The 17,232-nt window shown below is 44.5% G+C and overlaps 1 protein-coding gene across 4 annotated transcripts; it reads left to right on the forward strand.

Moving 5' to 3' along the window:
- The first annotated feature begins 1,986 nt into the window (after positions 1-1,986).
- ZKSCAN7 (zinc finger with KRAB and SCAN domains 7) lies at positions 1,987-16,464 on the forward strand. 4 transcript variants are annotated; one of them, XM_043885221.1, is made up of 6 exons: positions 1,987-2,346; positions 4,020-4,562; positions 10,320-10,488; positions 11,935-12,050; positions 12,348-12,459; positions 14,279-16,464. In XM_043885221.1, exons 2-6 carry the CDS (start codon positions 4,140-4,142, stop codon positions 15,727-15,729), a joined length of 2,271 nt encoding a protein of 756 aa, XP_043741156.1. In that variant the 5' UTR covers positions 1,987-2,346; positions 4,020-4,139; the 3' UTR covers positions 15,730-16,464. The 4 variants fall into 4 exon arrangements, with proteins under 4 accessions (XP_043741156.1, XP_043741153.1, XP_043741155.1 ...); XM_043885218.1 differs by lacking the exons at positions 11,935-12,050; positions 12,348-12,459; XM_043885220.1 differs by lacking the exons at positions 11,935-12,050; positions 12,348-12,459 and having other exon boundaries at positions 4,313-4,562.
- Positions 16,465-17,232: the final 768 nt, after the last annotated feature.

The raw sequence follows: 17,232 nt of genomic DNA on the forward strand, positions 1-17,232 counted from the left end.
TAACGTCGCCCACTTTTGAGGACTGGGGATACTTATATTCCTTACTGCTAGCAGGACAATAGGGGAGAGCCAAAAAGGATCTGAGCCCTGTTACTCCAAGGAGCTTGTACATTCCCTTCACATATGAGGCCTCTACGATGTCTCCATCTGTTACTGGAGGTTTGCCGGGGTTTAAGCCTAGTCTTTCCTGAGACGATCTAGTAGATCACTCTGTGTGATCTGCTCCAGATCTGTGATCTGCTCCAATAACACCAGTGTTCCATACACTGATGTATCTACAGAGTAAGCATGCAGAACTTCTTTAGTGAGTGGATGTTTCCTAATTCCTCAGAAGAGCCTTTCTGGAGGGCCACGCTGGCTCTCCTGGGAGGTGGAAGGAGTAATGTTTTCTCTATCTTTTCTGTTAGTCTCTGGACCAAGGTTGTCCCCAGGCTGCTCACCTGAAATGTGTTGAGCCTGTTCCCCTGTCGTCCTAATTCCCTGTCATTTCTGGCTTCCTTCTATTATCCAGAAACTGATGGAGTCTGGGAAGAGTATAAGTGAAAGTGAAGTTGCTCAGTCGTGTCCGACTCTTTGTGACCCCACACACTGTAGCCTCCCAGGCTCCTCCATCCATGGAATTTTCCAGGCAAGTATACTGGAGTGGTTTGCCATTTCCTTCTCCAGGGGATCTTCCCGACCCAGGGATTGAACTCGGGTCTCCCACACTGCAGGCAGATGCTTTACCATCTGAGCCACAAGTGATAACAAGAAGAAAAGTCTGATACTTCTCTAAGTACCTTTTAGAGTGACAAAGGGCTTGTTTTTCAGTCATTGTTATTAAATTTACTGATAGGGATACACAATAAAGTTTGGAGAGTAAAGCTATAGTGAAAATCTCTCAATGTGAAATCATCAGTTGTGTAATACCTTATGCTTGCACTTTGCTTCTCGGATTGCGATCAGTTCAGTTCAGTTGCTCTGTCATGTCCAACTCTTTGTGACTCCATGGACTGCAGCATGCTAGGATTCCCTGTCCATCACCAGCTCCCAGAGCTTGCTCAAACTCATGTCCATTGAGTCGGTGATGCCAGGCAACCATTTCATACTCTGTCTTCTCCTCCCTCTCCTGCCTTCAAGCCTTCCCAACATCGGGGTCTTTTCCAATGAGCCAGTTCTTCGCATCAGGTGGCCAAAGTATTTAAGCTTCAGCTCCAGGATCAGTCCTTACAATGAGTATTCAGGGCTGATATGATAAGTGCTACAATTCTTCTTTAGAAGAAACACCACCTCCAAAAACTTTAATATGTCACTGTATCCCTGAGTCCAGAAGACCAGGAGAACCCCTGTCTTCCCAGAACCTACCCTGAGGCCGTTTTGTGACCATCAGTGGCCCTCCTCAGAACAGGGCCTGATACCACTATCAGGAAGAAATCTGAGAGTAATTAAAGAATGAGGAATGAATGAGGGTGAGAGAGAGGATCTTAAAACAGAAAAGAGGAGAAAAGGGGGTCTATGGACCTGAATTCAAAGTCTTCCGTGCCCTTTTCAGCCAGTAAAATGTAACCCAGGTAGCAGGACATTTGCCGAGGCTCAGAATCCTGATCTGCAAACTGATCTTTTCCTACAGAGCAGATATGAATATGTAATTGATGTTCAAATCTCTTTCCCTCCAAATCCCTCAGTATAAATGACAAAACCCAGACTGAGTAGATTCTTTCCCTGCTTAAAAACCTTTCCGGAGCAATCTCGATGAAGGACACATTTCTTAGAGGTTAGCCCAGGTTCTGTGCTGGACAAAGGGGCAAATCTGGTGTGCGTCAGGGTCGCCAGACTCAGAACACGTGAGCCTACTAACGCCTCAGTTGAGACCCCGGCCCCACCCCCGCCCCCGTCGCTGTGGGTGGTTCCTGCACCAAGGTGCAACCAGCTCTCTGGCTGAGGGGGCGCGCGTGCCCAACCTTCTCGATGGAGACTTCCGGGATCCTGCAGGGGAGGACCGGAAGTGGCGCTTCTCTTGCTTCCGGCTCGGCCATTGTTTTTGCTTCTGCTGGCCACTGCAGTGTCTGGCGCTCGGGGGTCGCCGCCGCGGTGCCCCGGTGAGCGGGCCTGGGACGGGGAGGGAAGTGTTACCAAAGCCAGGGCCGCTGAGCTGGGGCTGCTCGGCCGGAACTGCGGCCGCCCACTTCCCAGGTTGGCGACGGCGGCCCGACCCTCTTCTCCCCCGTGGTCGGCAGCGCGGTCCCGATGACGCTCAGAAGGCGCCAGATGTAGAGCAGCCTCTTTGTCCCAGTGCCCCGACCAGCTGTGCCTGACACAGAGCCCGGCACCTGCGTGCACAGCGATGAGCAGGGCAGACGTGGCCAGGTGAGCGGCGCAGCATAAGCCTGGTTGAACGCGCATGTAGTTAGATGTTTCCCCAGCCTTGCTCCGGGAAACAACAGTTCGAAGCATCAGAAGTGGGTCAGACCTAGTCGGAATTTTAAACGTGAAGTATGACTTTTATGAAGGAGACATAAAAGTCCCGATAAGAGGTTGAAAGAGCTCTAAGGGAAGTAGGAAAGTGGCCTTAACTTTCTTTGTGTGTGGGATCTCAGAGCAGAGTCACAGATTTTTACGTCTGTCTTTTATTTTTAAAGAAGTCGAGGCCTGGAGAGAGTTAGTTTACTCAGGTTACCAAGATGCATGGTGACTTTGGACGTGTAGCACAGATGCCCTAATTAACACCACGGTGCTGATTTTCAGAATTTTATAATATGTAAACTGATAAAAGTCGCCCCACCCCCAACTTCAGTATCATTCATTCGTTTCCCAGATAGATATGTGCCTCAGTATCCCGAGTACACGCACATGTACAAAGATGACAGGGAACCAGCTCTGCTCTTTGAATCCTCCCAGAAAGTGGAGGAGGCAGCAGTGTAAGTCATAAACACAGTGTAAAAAGTGTTCTAGCAGAGGTGTGAATGAAAAAGGTACTGTGGGTTCACTGAGGCAGTCGTCACAATTAACGCCTGGAGAGATCAGCAAAGCTTGCTAGGGGAGGTGGGATGAGTGGAAAAGGGTCTGATATTTCTGACTCCATTGTGTTCCTTTCCTTTTGTGGCCATCCAGCAGTTTGGGGGGTGTGAGTGGTGAGTTATAGATAAAATAGTTAAATTACAGTGTGTTAGAAATACAGAAAGGGAGGCTCCCAGATCTCCTTCCTGGATGAGGCAATCAGGAATGCCTTTAGGAGAAAATGTCATTTGATATGGATCATGCCAGAGGAATAGGTGTTTGTCAAAAGTATCAGAAGAAGAAAAATCCAAAGAGACAGTATGTGTGGCTTATAGCTGTGTTTCTAGAGCTTTAGTCCCTACCTTTCTTTATGGTTATCTCTATCACAAAAGAGAAGTGCAGAAGTCTTTTGAGCAAGCATTTCCAACATAGGTTTATTTGTAAATCAAAAAAATGTACTGTTCTACAATGCACATTGTAACACAGCTACTAAATAGTTAAATAATAGCTTACTATTTTTTAAATACACCTTTTGTGTTATCCTGCACATCCCACATTTGGAGATCATTGCAGTATTTCAGTTTGGGTACCTGGGGAAAGTGGTAGGGTGGGTGGCCGGAACAGAGGCCTGAGACTAGGTTGTGAATGCTGGGCATAGAATTTTAGGTTTTACCCTGTAGTTCAGTTCAGTTCAGTCACTCAGTCGTGTCCAACTGTTTGCAACCCCATGAACTGCCAGGCCTCCCTGTCCATCACCAACTCCTGGAGTCCACCCAATCCCATGTCCATTGAGTCGGTGATGCCATCCAACCATCTCATCCTCTGTAGTCCCCTTCTCCTCCTGCCCTCAATCTTTCCTGTAGTTAGGTGATGGAAACCACTGAAACTTTAAAAAAGGAAGTCACTTGGAGAGATGCTTAGAGAGTCTGCTTTGGTTATGCTCTTTTTTCCCCCCATGAAGGTTTGCATTAACTAGAGGGTCTGTCACCAGCCTAAGGCTGAACGCTCTGAGGAATCTGATTTCTTTCTTGATGTTTCTGTAGGTGACATGCCCATCACCCTATATCCTCAAATCTGACAATAGCTTCTGAGACCTGAATTACAGACCATCATTTTAATTGGACATAAACCGCAACTGCAACAAGCTTCTCTTTGGTGTCACAATGGCTACCCAAGGCAGGGGAACTTCAGGCCTCTTCCCCAGGGGTGCTGTTCTCCAGAGACAGGAGGGCTGCCTGACCATGAAACAGGAGCCAGGGAGCCAGACCTGGGGGCACGGCTGCAGTCTCCAAAAGAATCACCTTCCCGTCTGTGAAATTTTCCGACTCCACTTTAGGCAGTTATGTTATCACGAGATGTCTGGGCCACAGGAGGCACTGAGCCGGCTCCGGGAGCTATGCCGCTGGTGGTTGATGCCAGAGGTGCACACCAAGGAGCAGATCCTGGAGCTGCTGGTGCTGGAGCAATTCCTGAGCATCCTGCCTGGGGAACTCCAGACCTGGGTGCAGATGCATCACCCTGAGAGTGGTGAGGAGGCTGTGGCTGTGGTGGAGGACTTCCAGAGACACGTCAGTGGACCAGGAGAGGTGAGCAACTGAATCTAGGTTGGCATCTGGAACTGTTCTCTACTGCTTGGGGTAGCCTAGGAATAGGCGTTCTCTATTCCATAGTCTCTAAACTGGTTTCCCGTTAGGATTCCTGAGCCAGTGCCCCCCGCCCTTTTTTTTACAAAGAGTCTTTGTGCTCCCAGCCTTAAAATGCAGGGCCCAGCCAAGTTCTGTGAATTGCTTTGCGAAATACTCTGTTGTAAACCTAGCTTAAGCCTGGAGTGCTGCACAGTGCTCCTGACACACAGGATCTGCACACTGGTTAGAATAGGGAAGCACGTCAGGGAGAAGTAGCCCTGAAGATGTGCTGATAACATGATCCCTCATTTGAGAAGTTTCTCATTACTTCCTTGGACTTCTCAGAGTTAACGGGCTCTTTTCCTGCCTGTCAGGTTCTTTATGAGATGTGACAGGTCTGGGCTTCAGCATCATTTTTTTTTCCTTTGTAGCTTTCCAAACCCAACTGGCATCTTTCTGCTTCTTTAATTCTAATTTTGATTTTCCCTATTTCCTAGAATTCTTTCAAGTTTTAAGTCAAGGTAATGCAAATGAAGGGAAAACTTGGAGAAGTCACCAGTATCATAACAGTGTGAGCGCTGACTCCTAGGATCATAGAGCTAACTAGCTCAGTGACCATGTGTATCAGTCAGAATTCAGCCAGAGGAACGAAACCAGTAGGAAATTATATATTGGGTTGGCCAAAAAAGTTTGCTTGGGTTTTACCATGTTATGGAAAAACCCAGATGAACTTTTTAGTCAACCCAGTGCATATGTCTGTTGCTAGAAAGTGACGTATGTCACTATGGGACCTTGTGAGTCTAGTCAGGAATTTGCAAGGCAGGTTGTCAGAAAGTTAGGCTAGAACTGTCACTCACAGGCTGAAGCAGCTGTCCACAGAAAGAATTCCTTCTTCATGGAACCTTCATTTCTGATTTTAAGACCTTGCTACTGTTTAAATCAAGCCCATCCAGACTATCTAAGATAACCTCCTTTACTTAAACTGATTATGAGTTTCCATCACTTATATAAAGTATCATCACAGTAACACCTAGATTAGAGCTAAACAGACATCAAAAGACAATCACACTGTGGATAATCAGTTCTTCCTGATGAGTCTTCAGTTGCTTCTCTTGTAATTGAGCAGGATGGATTAGGGTCCCCTCTACATTTCCTCCTTTGTGCTTTATCAGGGAAAAGCAGTATGTGAAATTTCCCAGGTATCCAGTACAGCATTCTATTCAGTGCTTTTTCTTTTTTCTTTTTTTTTTTTTTGGGCGCCCGCCGCCGCCATGCTGCCCGGCCAGCGCGCGCACAGCGGGCGGGGGCGGGGCCATATTCAGTGCTTTTTCAGAGACAATTATATGTCTGGGCCTAGAAAATCAATTCCAGTTGATTAGAGTCCTAGGGTTAGACCTTTTTCCAAAAGTCTGAATGCTTTGACAGTATCAAATCCATTGTTCAATCATTATTTCCTTGGGTATACAAGTAAGTGAAAATCGCTCGGTTGTGTTCATCTCTTTGCGTCCCCATGGACTGTAGCCCACCAGACTTCTCTGTCCTTGGAATTATCCAGGCAAGAATACTAAAGTGGGTTTCCATTCTCTTCTCCCCGGGATCTTCCCGACCCAGGGATCGAACTCAGGTCTCCTGCATTGCAGGTGGATTCTTTACTGTCTGAGCCACCAGGGAAGCCCATAAACAAGTAAACACAAGAATAAGTTAATTATCAGCAGAGTCTAGAGGGCACCTTGGCCCAACCATAGTCAAGGACAAGTGGTTGTGGAAATGTTTAGAGTGCCATTTAGTGAGGAATGTAGAAAGAAGATTTCCCTATCTTCTGCCTTTTGCTTAAGCATAAGAGAATGTCCCCTCCATTAAAACTGTCACATGGGACTTCCCTGGTCATCTAGAGGTTTAGATGCCATGCTTCCAATGCAGGGGGCCCAGGTTCAGGTTCCCTGAACAGGGAAATAGATCCCACATGCCATAACTAAGAATTTACATGTCACGACTAAAAGATGCCTCATGCAGCCAGATAAATAATAATTTTTTAATTTAAAAAAATACTGTCTTTTATCCAGGGAACCTCAGAAAAAAGATGACTGAGTCACAAACCCAAAAGAATGACTAACAGTTGACAGGGCCACTGAACACTCATGGGGCTCTAACCTAGAAGTGAGATCTTTGGACTCCATTTCTTACTCTGCCGCTGTTATCAGTTTAAGTTTTTCTACATGAAAACATGAGAACAGGGCTATCTCACTTAGCCTGAACTCAGAAAGTGTTTTTTTGACTAAATGGAAAAAAAAAAAACAGAGGCTTTTTCATGAAAGTTTGCCAGGAGGAGATGACAGGATGTCATTTTGATTAGCAGGGGTGAGTGAGCATCTGCATGTGTGTACACGGGCCAGAGAGGGTTGTAGGGACATCCCTGCTGGATTGCAGAATCACGCAGTTTACAAAATGCTTTATATCTGTTTTAATTTGTGTTCCTAGCAAGCTTCCAAATAGTAGCACAAATAGTGATCATCTCCATTTGACAAGCGATGCAAGTACAGGGAGGTTAATTGGCTTATCTAAGATGACAGAGCTAGTGTGTGTAAGATGACAGAGATAGTGTGTGTGTGTTTGTGTTAATTGCTCAGTTGTGTCTGACTCTTTAAACATTCCCTTTGTCCATGTGTTTGGGACCAGGATTTTCCAGTTCCTATATTCTAAGCCACTGCCTTTCCCCTAATGTGTTGCTGTGGAATGCTATTGGGATGAAAATTGGAATGGGGTTTTCATGGCCTGCGAAAAAAGGACCCCTATGAGTCCTAGGGAATGAATAGGAACTTTATCAGGATTTAATTATCAGTGAGTTACAAGGTTGTGTTATCACAGTGCAGTTAAGTTCCGTTTTCTGCCAGTACCCACAGCTGCTGTGTTTAAGAGTGCTAAGTCCCATTGATAAGAACCATCCAGTGGAGAGATGGGGAACCACAGGCCCCAAGGAGCCTCTTGGACCTACCATTTCATTGGAGAGATACACACTGAAGGAGAGAGCCCCCTCACTTCTCAGCAGATGTAACCCAAGAGGGCAAATCCAGTGTACTTTGTTGAAGAAGTTACTCTCAGCTTATGCTGTACTATGTACCTGCCAGAATGAGTGAGCTTATAAATATGATTGAAGATAACCAACAAGGACCTACTATATAGCACAAGGAACTCTACTCAATATTCTGTAATAACCTAAATGAGAAAAGAATTTGAGAATGAATGTGTGTAACATGTATAACTGAATTACTTTGCTGTACATCTGAAACTAACATGGCATTGCAAATCAACTATATTTCAGGTTTTTAAAATGTGATTTATTTAGATATTTTAGGTTTTCTGCTCCAAATGCTGGTAAAAGTAGTAACCATGAGATTATGAGGAACTGGTTTGATGACAACAAGCAAGGATTAGAAATAAAAGGTCTGTACTGAGATAGTCTCAAGGTCTCTAAAGACTGGTGTTAACTGATCCTATTTGACTTTTTTTTTTAATTTTTTTTTTTCCTGTTTGACTTCTTACATAAATTTTTGGAGAGAGGTAGTACATACTGAAAACCAAGTGTTTTTTTTTTTTATTTTGGCTGCGCTGGATCTTTGTTGCTGCTTGCAGGCTTTCTCTAGTTGCGGTGAGCAGAGGCCACCCTCTACTTGCAGTGCATGGGTTTTTCATTGCGGTGACTTGTTTTGTTGCAGAGCATGAGCTCTAGGCATGCAGGCTCAATAGTTGTGGCACACAGGCTTACTTACTCCAAGGCATGTGGAATCTTCTCAGAGCAGGGATCAAACCCATGTCCCCTGCATTGCAAGGCAGATTCTTGACCATCACAGAAGTTCCTAAAAACCAAGTTTACAGGTCAGTCAGTCAGTTCAGTCGCTCAGTTGTGTCCGACTCTTTGCAACCCCATGGACTGCAGCACACCAGGCTTCCCTGTCCATCACCAACTCCCAGAGCTTGCTCAAACTCATGTCCATTGAGTCAGTGATGCCTTCCAACCATCTCATCTCATCCTCTTTTGTCCCCTTCTCCCGCCTTCCTTCTTTCCCAGCATCAGGGTTTTTTCTAGTGAGTCAGTTCTTCAAATCAGGTGGCCAAAGTATTGGAGTTTCAGCTTCAACATCAGTCCTTCCAGTGAATATTCAGGACTGATTTCCTTTAGGATGGACTGGTTGGATCTCCTTGCAGTCCAAGGGACTCTCAAGAGTCTTCTCCATCACCACAGTTCAAAAGCATGAATTCTTTGGCGCTTAGCTTTCTCTATAGTTCAGCTCTCACATCCATACTTGACTACTGGAAAAACCAAAGCTTTGACTAGACAGACCTTTGTTGTCAAAGTAATGCCTCTGCTTTTTATTTATTTTTATTTTATTTTGCCTCTGCTTTTTAATATGCTGCCTAGGTTGATCATAACTTTCCTTCCAAGGTGCAAGCGTCTTTTAATTTCATGGCTGCAGTCACCATCTGCAGTGATTTTGGAGCCCAAAAAAATAAAGTCAGCCACTGTTTCCACTGTTTGCCCATCTATTTGCCATGAAGTGATGGACCGGATACCATGATTGTAGTTTCCTGAATGTTGAGTTTTCCCTAGACAGCATATTAAAAAGCAGAGACATTGCTTTGCCAGCTAAGGTCTGTCTAGTCAAAGCTATGGTTTTTCCAGTAGTCATGTATGGATGTGAGAGTTGCACTATAAAGAAAGCTGAGTGCTGAAGAATTGATGCTTTTGAATTGTGGGGTTGAAGAAGACTCTTGAGAGTCCCATGGATAGCAAGGAGATCCAATCAGTCCATCCTAAAGGAAATCAGTCCTGAATATTCACTGGAAGGACTGATGCTGAAGCTGAAATTCCCAATACTTTGGCCACCTTATGCGAAAAACTGACTCACTAGAAAAGACCCTGATGCTGGGAAAGATTGAAGGTGGGAGGAGAAGGGGACGACGGCAAAATATCGAGAGGAAGGCATTCAGCATAATGTCACCATTGGGCTAAGCTTTGTTCTAGGAATGCCTAATCAAGACAGAGTTCTCTCCCCCAGAAAGCTTATATTTCACTGGCAGAGAAATAGACAATAAAGTAATAAATAAGGCAATTAAAAATTAATATGTACCATAGAAAATATTATCAGGTTATTTGAGAGAAAGAATGACTGTCCTTGCTTTATCAGCATGGTCTGGCATGGTCTCTCTGAAGACGAGATACTTTTGCTGAGAGAAGTTGGAAAAGCTAAGATTTGTCAGCTGCTGTATTGGGATACTGCTCCAGGTGTCAGCCTTGGTAGCATAATTTGTGCACATACAGGTACACACACCTATCAGTTTTTACTTCCTTGGTACTTCTGATTGATCTGTTCTGCAGGTTAAGGCCCTTGGGAGCATACAGGGTTACTGTGCTGACTCCTTTTTCTAGGTGGTTCTTCATGAGCACATGTGTGTCTGAAGCACTGGCCCAGAGTGGAAATAGTTCTATAATCTGATCCTGAGGTTCCTGCCAAGAGGGGCAACAGAGGGATGGCAAGTAGGACTGCAAGCTGTAGATCCTACTTGGACAGTATTCTCCCACTTGGCTAACCTGGTAGGGCTAGAAGGACCCTCTGGCTCTTCTTTTCCTGACTTCCTCTCTTGGGGGTGCTTTCTAGAGGTCTTAGATTCTGTACCTTCATGAATGCTGTTTTGGACCCAATTTTATTTCCTTGTCTCTAGGTTTCAGCTCCAGGGCGGGAACAGGAGATGCATTCTGAAGAGAAGACAGCCTTGGGTGCAACACAGGAATCTCCTACCTCACCCCACAGTGAAGGTTCAGCCCCCGGAGCCCACCTGGAGCCTCCTCGTGATCCTGGGGCACACCACCACCTCTCCAGTGGGCACTCTGGTACTCACCTCCCTGGCTCTGGCCTTCAGTCATTCTTCCTTTCTCTCCTTTGGAGTCTTCCTTTCCTTCATCTCCCATCTCCCACCCCATTGGCCCCTTATCACCCTGCCCTGTGTCTTTCTTCCCTGGTGACTTCATTCGTTTTGCTTATTCTCCAATCATTTATGTATTTAGTGCATTTTTATCAAGCACCTCTAATGCAAAGACACTGTTGAGGACCAGAGAGATGTACTACACCATCGATACTTATAAAGAGCTTGTTGTCTAGTTGCCAGAGGGTCAGTCCTAAGTGCGAGAAGGGGCAACCTCATAAGATATATCTGAGTGATATCAGTCCCTAGGCATTTGAGGCCATCACAGACGAGCCATGTAGGCATTGTAAACAGTGAGCAAAATCATTGTGGGTTGGAGTGGCTGGAGGATGTTTCATGGCAGAGGGATTGAACAGTGAAAAGTGGGGAAGGGATTAGAAGGGGGGAGAGAGGTGGTCAGTGCCAGAGCAGAGTGTAAAGCAAAGGCTCGCTAAGTTGGGAGTTCCTTGGACCACATTGAGGTATGGTCAGGAGGGATTTATCTGGGATCCTGGGTTCTGCTTGTGTAGGGCCTTTGGGTGGAGCCTGGGAAGATTTGTGGGGTAGGTGAAGTGTTAGAAAACAATATTCCAGAAGGATTATGTGGCACATGAGCACTGTGAGTGAGGAGCCCAGTGGCTGGGAGCCTTAGGAGGAGGCTAGTGTCACAGAACAGAAGTAATTGCCTGAGCGGGTTTGGGTGGAATGAAAAGTGATAGATGTGACACACATTTGAAGGAAAAATCCATGAGACAATGGAAAGGAGGAGGGGGGATTAGTAGGTTTTAGATGATGTTTGGAATCACTGAGCAAAATTCATGGAAGCATGAATTTTAAACAGTGAACTTAAGGTCTTCTGGGACACCCAAATGAAATGTCCAGATAGGCAGCTGGAGACTTGTGGTAGGGGTCTCAGAGAACGGAGAACTTCAGAGCAGCATTAGAAAATGGGAGCCATAAGATCTCTGACAGAGGGAAGAGAGGCACTCTGAGGCCTAAGTGCCTGCAGCATCCTTGAGGAATGGGCAAATGAAGAAAGAGGCCCCACAGTGTAAGGAGCAGAGAGGTAGGGGGAGGACAAGAAGGCTGCTGCTGGGAAAGCCATGCAGGAGAGAAGGTGGTCAGAAGTGTAGCTTCCTGCCTAGCATGGCAGAGAGAGGGCTGGAAGGAGCTGGCAGCTCTGTTTGACCAGGGACCTTCTGCATCTCCAGGGAAAGTTCACAGCTTACATGGATAACACCTTTATGGAGTAGGTGTGAGGGCAGTGTATGTGGAGCTGCCTGGGTTCTCTTGAATCCATTTATTGGGATACAGACCTCCTCACTGGAGACAAGAGCAGGGCTGGTCCCACTCAGAGATTTCTTTCCTCCCTCAGCTCAGGGTGCTTCCCTGGTGCCTGCCTTTCCCCAGGTGGGGAACTTAGGAGACCAAGCAGCGGCAACTGTGCTTCGGATGGTCAGGCCCCAGGTGAGCTTCCTGAGTTCCACGTCTGTGACCCAGGAGTAGCAAGGCCTCATCTCCGGGGCTCTGGCCCATTCTGAGCCTGCTCCTGTGGCTTCTCCACCTAACTGCTTCCCCTGGAGCTGGTCCTGTCCACTGAGTTCATGGACTGTATCTTACCTTGAACTTGTCCTTTTATTAATGTGTCCTCCTAGCTTCCCTCTGTCTCCCCACCCCTTTGGCCACCAGATACCCAATCCTGTGCTCTTGGTAACCCTGATGACTTGGCCCATTAGGCTGGGAATGTCCCTGAGCAGTAAAAGCTTGTCATTCCGGGAGGCTGCAGAGTTGGAGTTCCTGTCTGTGAACTATACTCAGAAGTGGAAAGGTGCAGCACTCAGCCAGAGAGCCCTGTACCAGAACATCATGCTGGAAAACTGCCACAGCTTGGGCCCATTGGGTAATGACTCTGCTCCCCAGTAATTTAGAGTCGGCCCTCTTTGCTATGTTCTTATTCTTTTAAATTACAAAAATATAAAGAGACAAAGTGTGGAGAATAATAAAATGAATTTCTCTACATCAACACCCACTATAATTATTATTAACATTTTCTTCACTTATTAATTAAGCTGGGCTGGTTTAATTAGAATTTGTATTTGGACGGAATAGAGAGCCACTCAATTACTGTCAGTTATGAGCTAAGTTACTTACAATAAGGCTGAAGGAATGGAAACCCTGAGCAGACCGACCAACTAGACCAGACTTTGGGAAAGAAAGCCTTGTGGGAGCCGAGGAGCCTCGCAGCAGAAGTGAAAGGGTTTTCATGCCATTATCTTCAGATAGCAGCACCCCATGTATCTGATGCCAGTTGTCACTGATACCCGTTCTCTTCACTCTGAATGTTTTTTGTTTCTCTGAGCTCCTTAATTAGCCTTTCTGTTTCCTCATATGTTCTGGTTACTGTGGCTCCTGATGGATTTTTTTCTCCATAGATCATTTCAACTTGAGCTCCTACTTCTAATTTCCTTTGTTTCCTACTTTCAGTTCATAATTAAATATCATCTTTGTTTGAGCAGAACTTTGTTCCAGACTACCTGGAGCTGGTGACTACTCTGCAGATAAGCTATACTTGGGTCTGGTGTTTGGTTGTGGTCCAGTCACCTGTTGTCCGTCCTGGGATGAGCTGAGTTGCTTGGCACAAAACATGTTTGCCTCGGGTTCCCCTTCAGAAATAATTGGGCACAGCTGCTTCCAGGAAGTACCTGTTGTCAGGGGAGGTTCTAGGGTTGACAGGTCTGAAACAGTAGCCTACTCTGAAGAGAGTGGACTTAGAAGTCAGGGATTCAGACATCTGTAACTTGTACACACTAAAGAACTTGAAGATTTATAGCCCTGATGTCAATGTGAGTGAAAGGAACCAACATTTTTTGTATTAAACTATTAACCATGATTGCTCTGCCTTCTTCTAGCTATTATATTAAAAAATCCTAAAATTTAAAAGCAAATATTTATTGCTTATTTTCCCATGATCCCTGATTATCAAGATACCAAAGACATGTTTGATTTATATTTCAAGTTATTGATGCCATTCTTAATTTTATGTGTAGTACTGCACCTACCAGTCCAGTGTTCCAGGGACTAGGAGGTCCCCAGTTTTAGAGCTCTGCTCTCCCCTTAACACTTTTCCTCAGTGTTTCTCTACTTGTGGCTTCTCCACACCTTGTCCCTGTCCTGTTACTCCAGAATCAGTCCTTTTTTGTACACTTTTTCCTGATCATACCCTTGTAATATACATTTCCCTTCAACTCTCATGTTTGCCCACATCATTTCTCATATTTGGTTTGATGTATTTGCCACCACTCTCCTCAACATCTTTACTGTGAACTGTGGGGCCATATAGTGTCATGGTTGGAGTGGACCCGATAATTCATCATTTTACTAAGGAGAAACCACATCTGAGTGACTTCTGGGAGATCACACTGTGCTTTACAGTCTGATTTCTTGCCTTTCAATTGGCTACCCCCCTGGCTGTGCTGGCTCCACATGCCTCTGTTCCGATAGCTCTGCTTCCTCCCTCCTCTATGGTCCAACTTCCCCTCTTTGTTTTTCTGTACTTGAAGAAAAATTTGAGCCATTTCCTGTTTTTCTCCTGTTCTCAATGTGTCTCCTCATTCCTTACCCTCAATGTGAATTTTTTGTTAGCTACGTAGGCTCCTGATAGTTCCGTTTCCCCAATAGGACAAGAAGTGAATGACAGTTGTTTTCTTCTGACTTGGCAGCAAATGAGAACAGGATGGTGCATTCACAGTTGCCTCCAAAGCAGGACATTTCTGAAGAACTGAAGTCATCTGACAGGACCTTAGGGGTGTTCTATGGAGTGATTCCTACAGGACAAGAAGCTGGGACTGCCAATAAAGAGGCTTTAGAGAATCTAGAAGTTCAACCCTCAGATGAAGGAACCAGACTGGAAAGTGATTTCTTAAAGATAACACAGGAGGATAAAAAGAAATCCACAGAGGATCAATATGATGAGTATAAGGAACTTGGGGGACATCCAGATCTGTCCTCTAGTCTCTCAGAATATCAGGGAGTTCTGAAGGGACAGAAATTGTATCACTGTGATGAATGTGGTAAAGCTTTTAATCGGAGTTCACACCTCATTGGGCATCAGAGAATCCACACTGGAGAGAAACCATATGAGTGTACTGAGTGTGGCAAAGCCTTTAGGCAGACCTCTCAGCTCATTGTCCACCTCAGAATCCATACAGGGGAAAAACCTTATGAATGCAGTGATTGTGGAAAGACCTATCGCCACAGCTCCCATCTCATTCAACACCAGAGACTCCATTATGGGGAGAAACCATATAAATGTAATGAATGTGCAAAGGCTTTCACCCAGAGTTCCCAACTCATTGACCACCAGAGAACTCATAGTGGGGAGAAGCCATATGAATGCAACGAGTGTGGGGAGACCTTCATTCGGAATAAAAGCCTTATCCGCCATCAGGTACTTCATACTGGTAAGAAACCTTACAAGTGTGATGAATGTGGGAAAGCTTTCTGTTCTAACAGAAATCTTACTGACCATCAGAGAATCCACACTGGGGAGAAGCCTTATGAGTGTAGTGAATGTGGCAAGGCCTTCAGTCGGAGTAAATGTCTTATTCGACATCAGAGCCTCCACACTGGGGAAAAACCATACAAATGCAGTGAGTGTGGGAAAGCCTTCAATCAGAACTCTCAACTTGTTGACCATGAGCGAATTCATACTGGAGAAAAACCTTTTGAATGTAATGAGTGTGGTAAAGCATTCAGTCTGAGTAAATGTCTCATTCGACATCAGCGACTTCACACCGGTGAAAAGCCATATAAATGCAAAGAGTGTGGAAAATCCTTTAATCAAAATTCACACCTTATTATTCATCAGAGAATACACACTGGTGAAAAACCTTATGAATGTAATGAATGTGGAAAGGTCTTCAGTTATAGCTCCAGTCTTATGGTACATCAGAGAACCCATACTGGGGAAAAACCCTATAAATGCAAAGATTGTGAGAAAGCTTTTAGTGACAGTTCACAGCTCATTGTACACCAGAGAGTTCATACTGGAGAGAAACCCTATGAATGTATTGAGTGTGGGAAAGCCTTCAGTCAGCGTTCTACTTTCAATCACCACCAGCGAACTCACACTGGAGAGAAGCACTCAGGTCTGGCTCGATCTGTTTCTTAAGACATAACTCTCTAAGACAGCAAGGAACTTTGGTTAAGGTTTCTATATAATGAGTATGTTCACTCTGTTCTCTGCTTTCAACCACTAATCAAAGTGGACCATCCCTAAGGTTGTCTGCCAATCATGGAGGTAGGAGAGGGAATAATGGTGCAGTCCTTCCCAACTACTGTTTAAACATCTATCTCATTTCGTAGTTACTCATCCCCAAATCAGAATGTTTGTTTCTCTAGGACCGAGATATTTCCTTTTTCTGTTTCATTTCCTCCCTTTTACCATTTACATAAAGTCATTCTCCAAGATACTGATTCACTCTTTCTCGTAGCTATGGCCCTCTTTATGTACTATTTTTTTTACCTCTTTATCTACTTTTTAAACTCCTACTCTAATATGGTCCCTCACCAGTTATGTTCCCCGTCTAGAAAGTCTTTTTTTCATTTCCTTTGCTAATCTGTGTCCCTCAGAACCTGCCAGATCCAACTCATCTTGAAAGACTCTCTTCAAATACTTCTCCATTCATGTTAAACTTCTACTCATTGGACTTCAGTACTTTGAGTTAGCTGGTGGTGTATGTACAACTGTTGTTAAATGACCTTGTAAATTATTCTCAACCTACTGTATATGTGTGTATGTTGATGCCAACATATTATAGACTCTTTGAGGTTGGATATAATATTTAAGTACATAGATAATGATTTTCTTATGGTAGTAATTTAATAAATACCTTTTAAAAACTCAGCTTTCTAACTGAACCATTCTTAAATTGGGCACAATCTTCTCTCCCTCTGGCCTCCCACCAGACTAGAAACTTCTAAATATAGATCGTATATCTTCATAGAATATCATGTAAAAAGCCCTCATCGATTTCTGCATATACCTCTGGAAGTCTCATTACTGCTACTTTGTTGTTGGTTTCTGATAAATTTTCTATTGGGTTTAGGAAGTTTCCTTCTATTCTTATTTTTAGAAGCAGTGATATAATGTAGTAGTTAAGTGCATAGATTTCTTTTGGGCCACAGCACAAGATGTAGAACCTTAGTTCTGCAGCCAGAGATTGAGTGTGTGTCCCCTGCATTTGAAGCACTGAGTCTTAACCAGTGGACCACCAGGTAAGTCCCATGAGCATAGATTTTTGTTCCTGGTATTCTAGGTTCAAATCCTGACTCTTCCACTTTCTTAGATAGGTGATCCTCAGTAAGTCATTTAGTTTCCTTGTGTCTAGCTCTCCCTTGTATAAAATGGAGCTACCCCAGGACTGTGAGGGTAAAATTAGTTCATAAGAGTAAGGCACTTAAAATAGTGTTGGCACTTAAAACAGTGCTTGGCACATACTGTACCCTAGAACATTATATTATTATTTTATATTTTGAGTTTTCATTATGATGGCTTTTAAGTTCTACATGATTTTTTAAAAAAATCTACTTGTATAATTTTATAGATAATGTCCTTTATTTTTGTAATTTTGGGGAGAGTTAAGTTTCTAAATAATTGCAGTTTCCTTGTACT

Source organism: Cervus elaphus, chromosome 24 (assembly GCF_910594005.1).
Source record: "Cervus elaphus chromosome 24, mCerEla1.1, whole genome shotgun sequence".
NCBI lineage: Eukaryota > Metazoa > Chordata > Mammalia > Artiodactyla > Cervidae > Cervus > Cervus elaphus.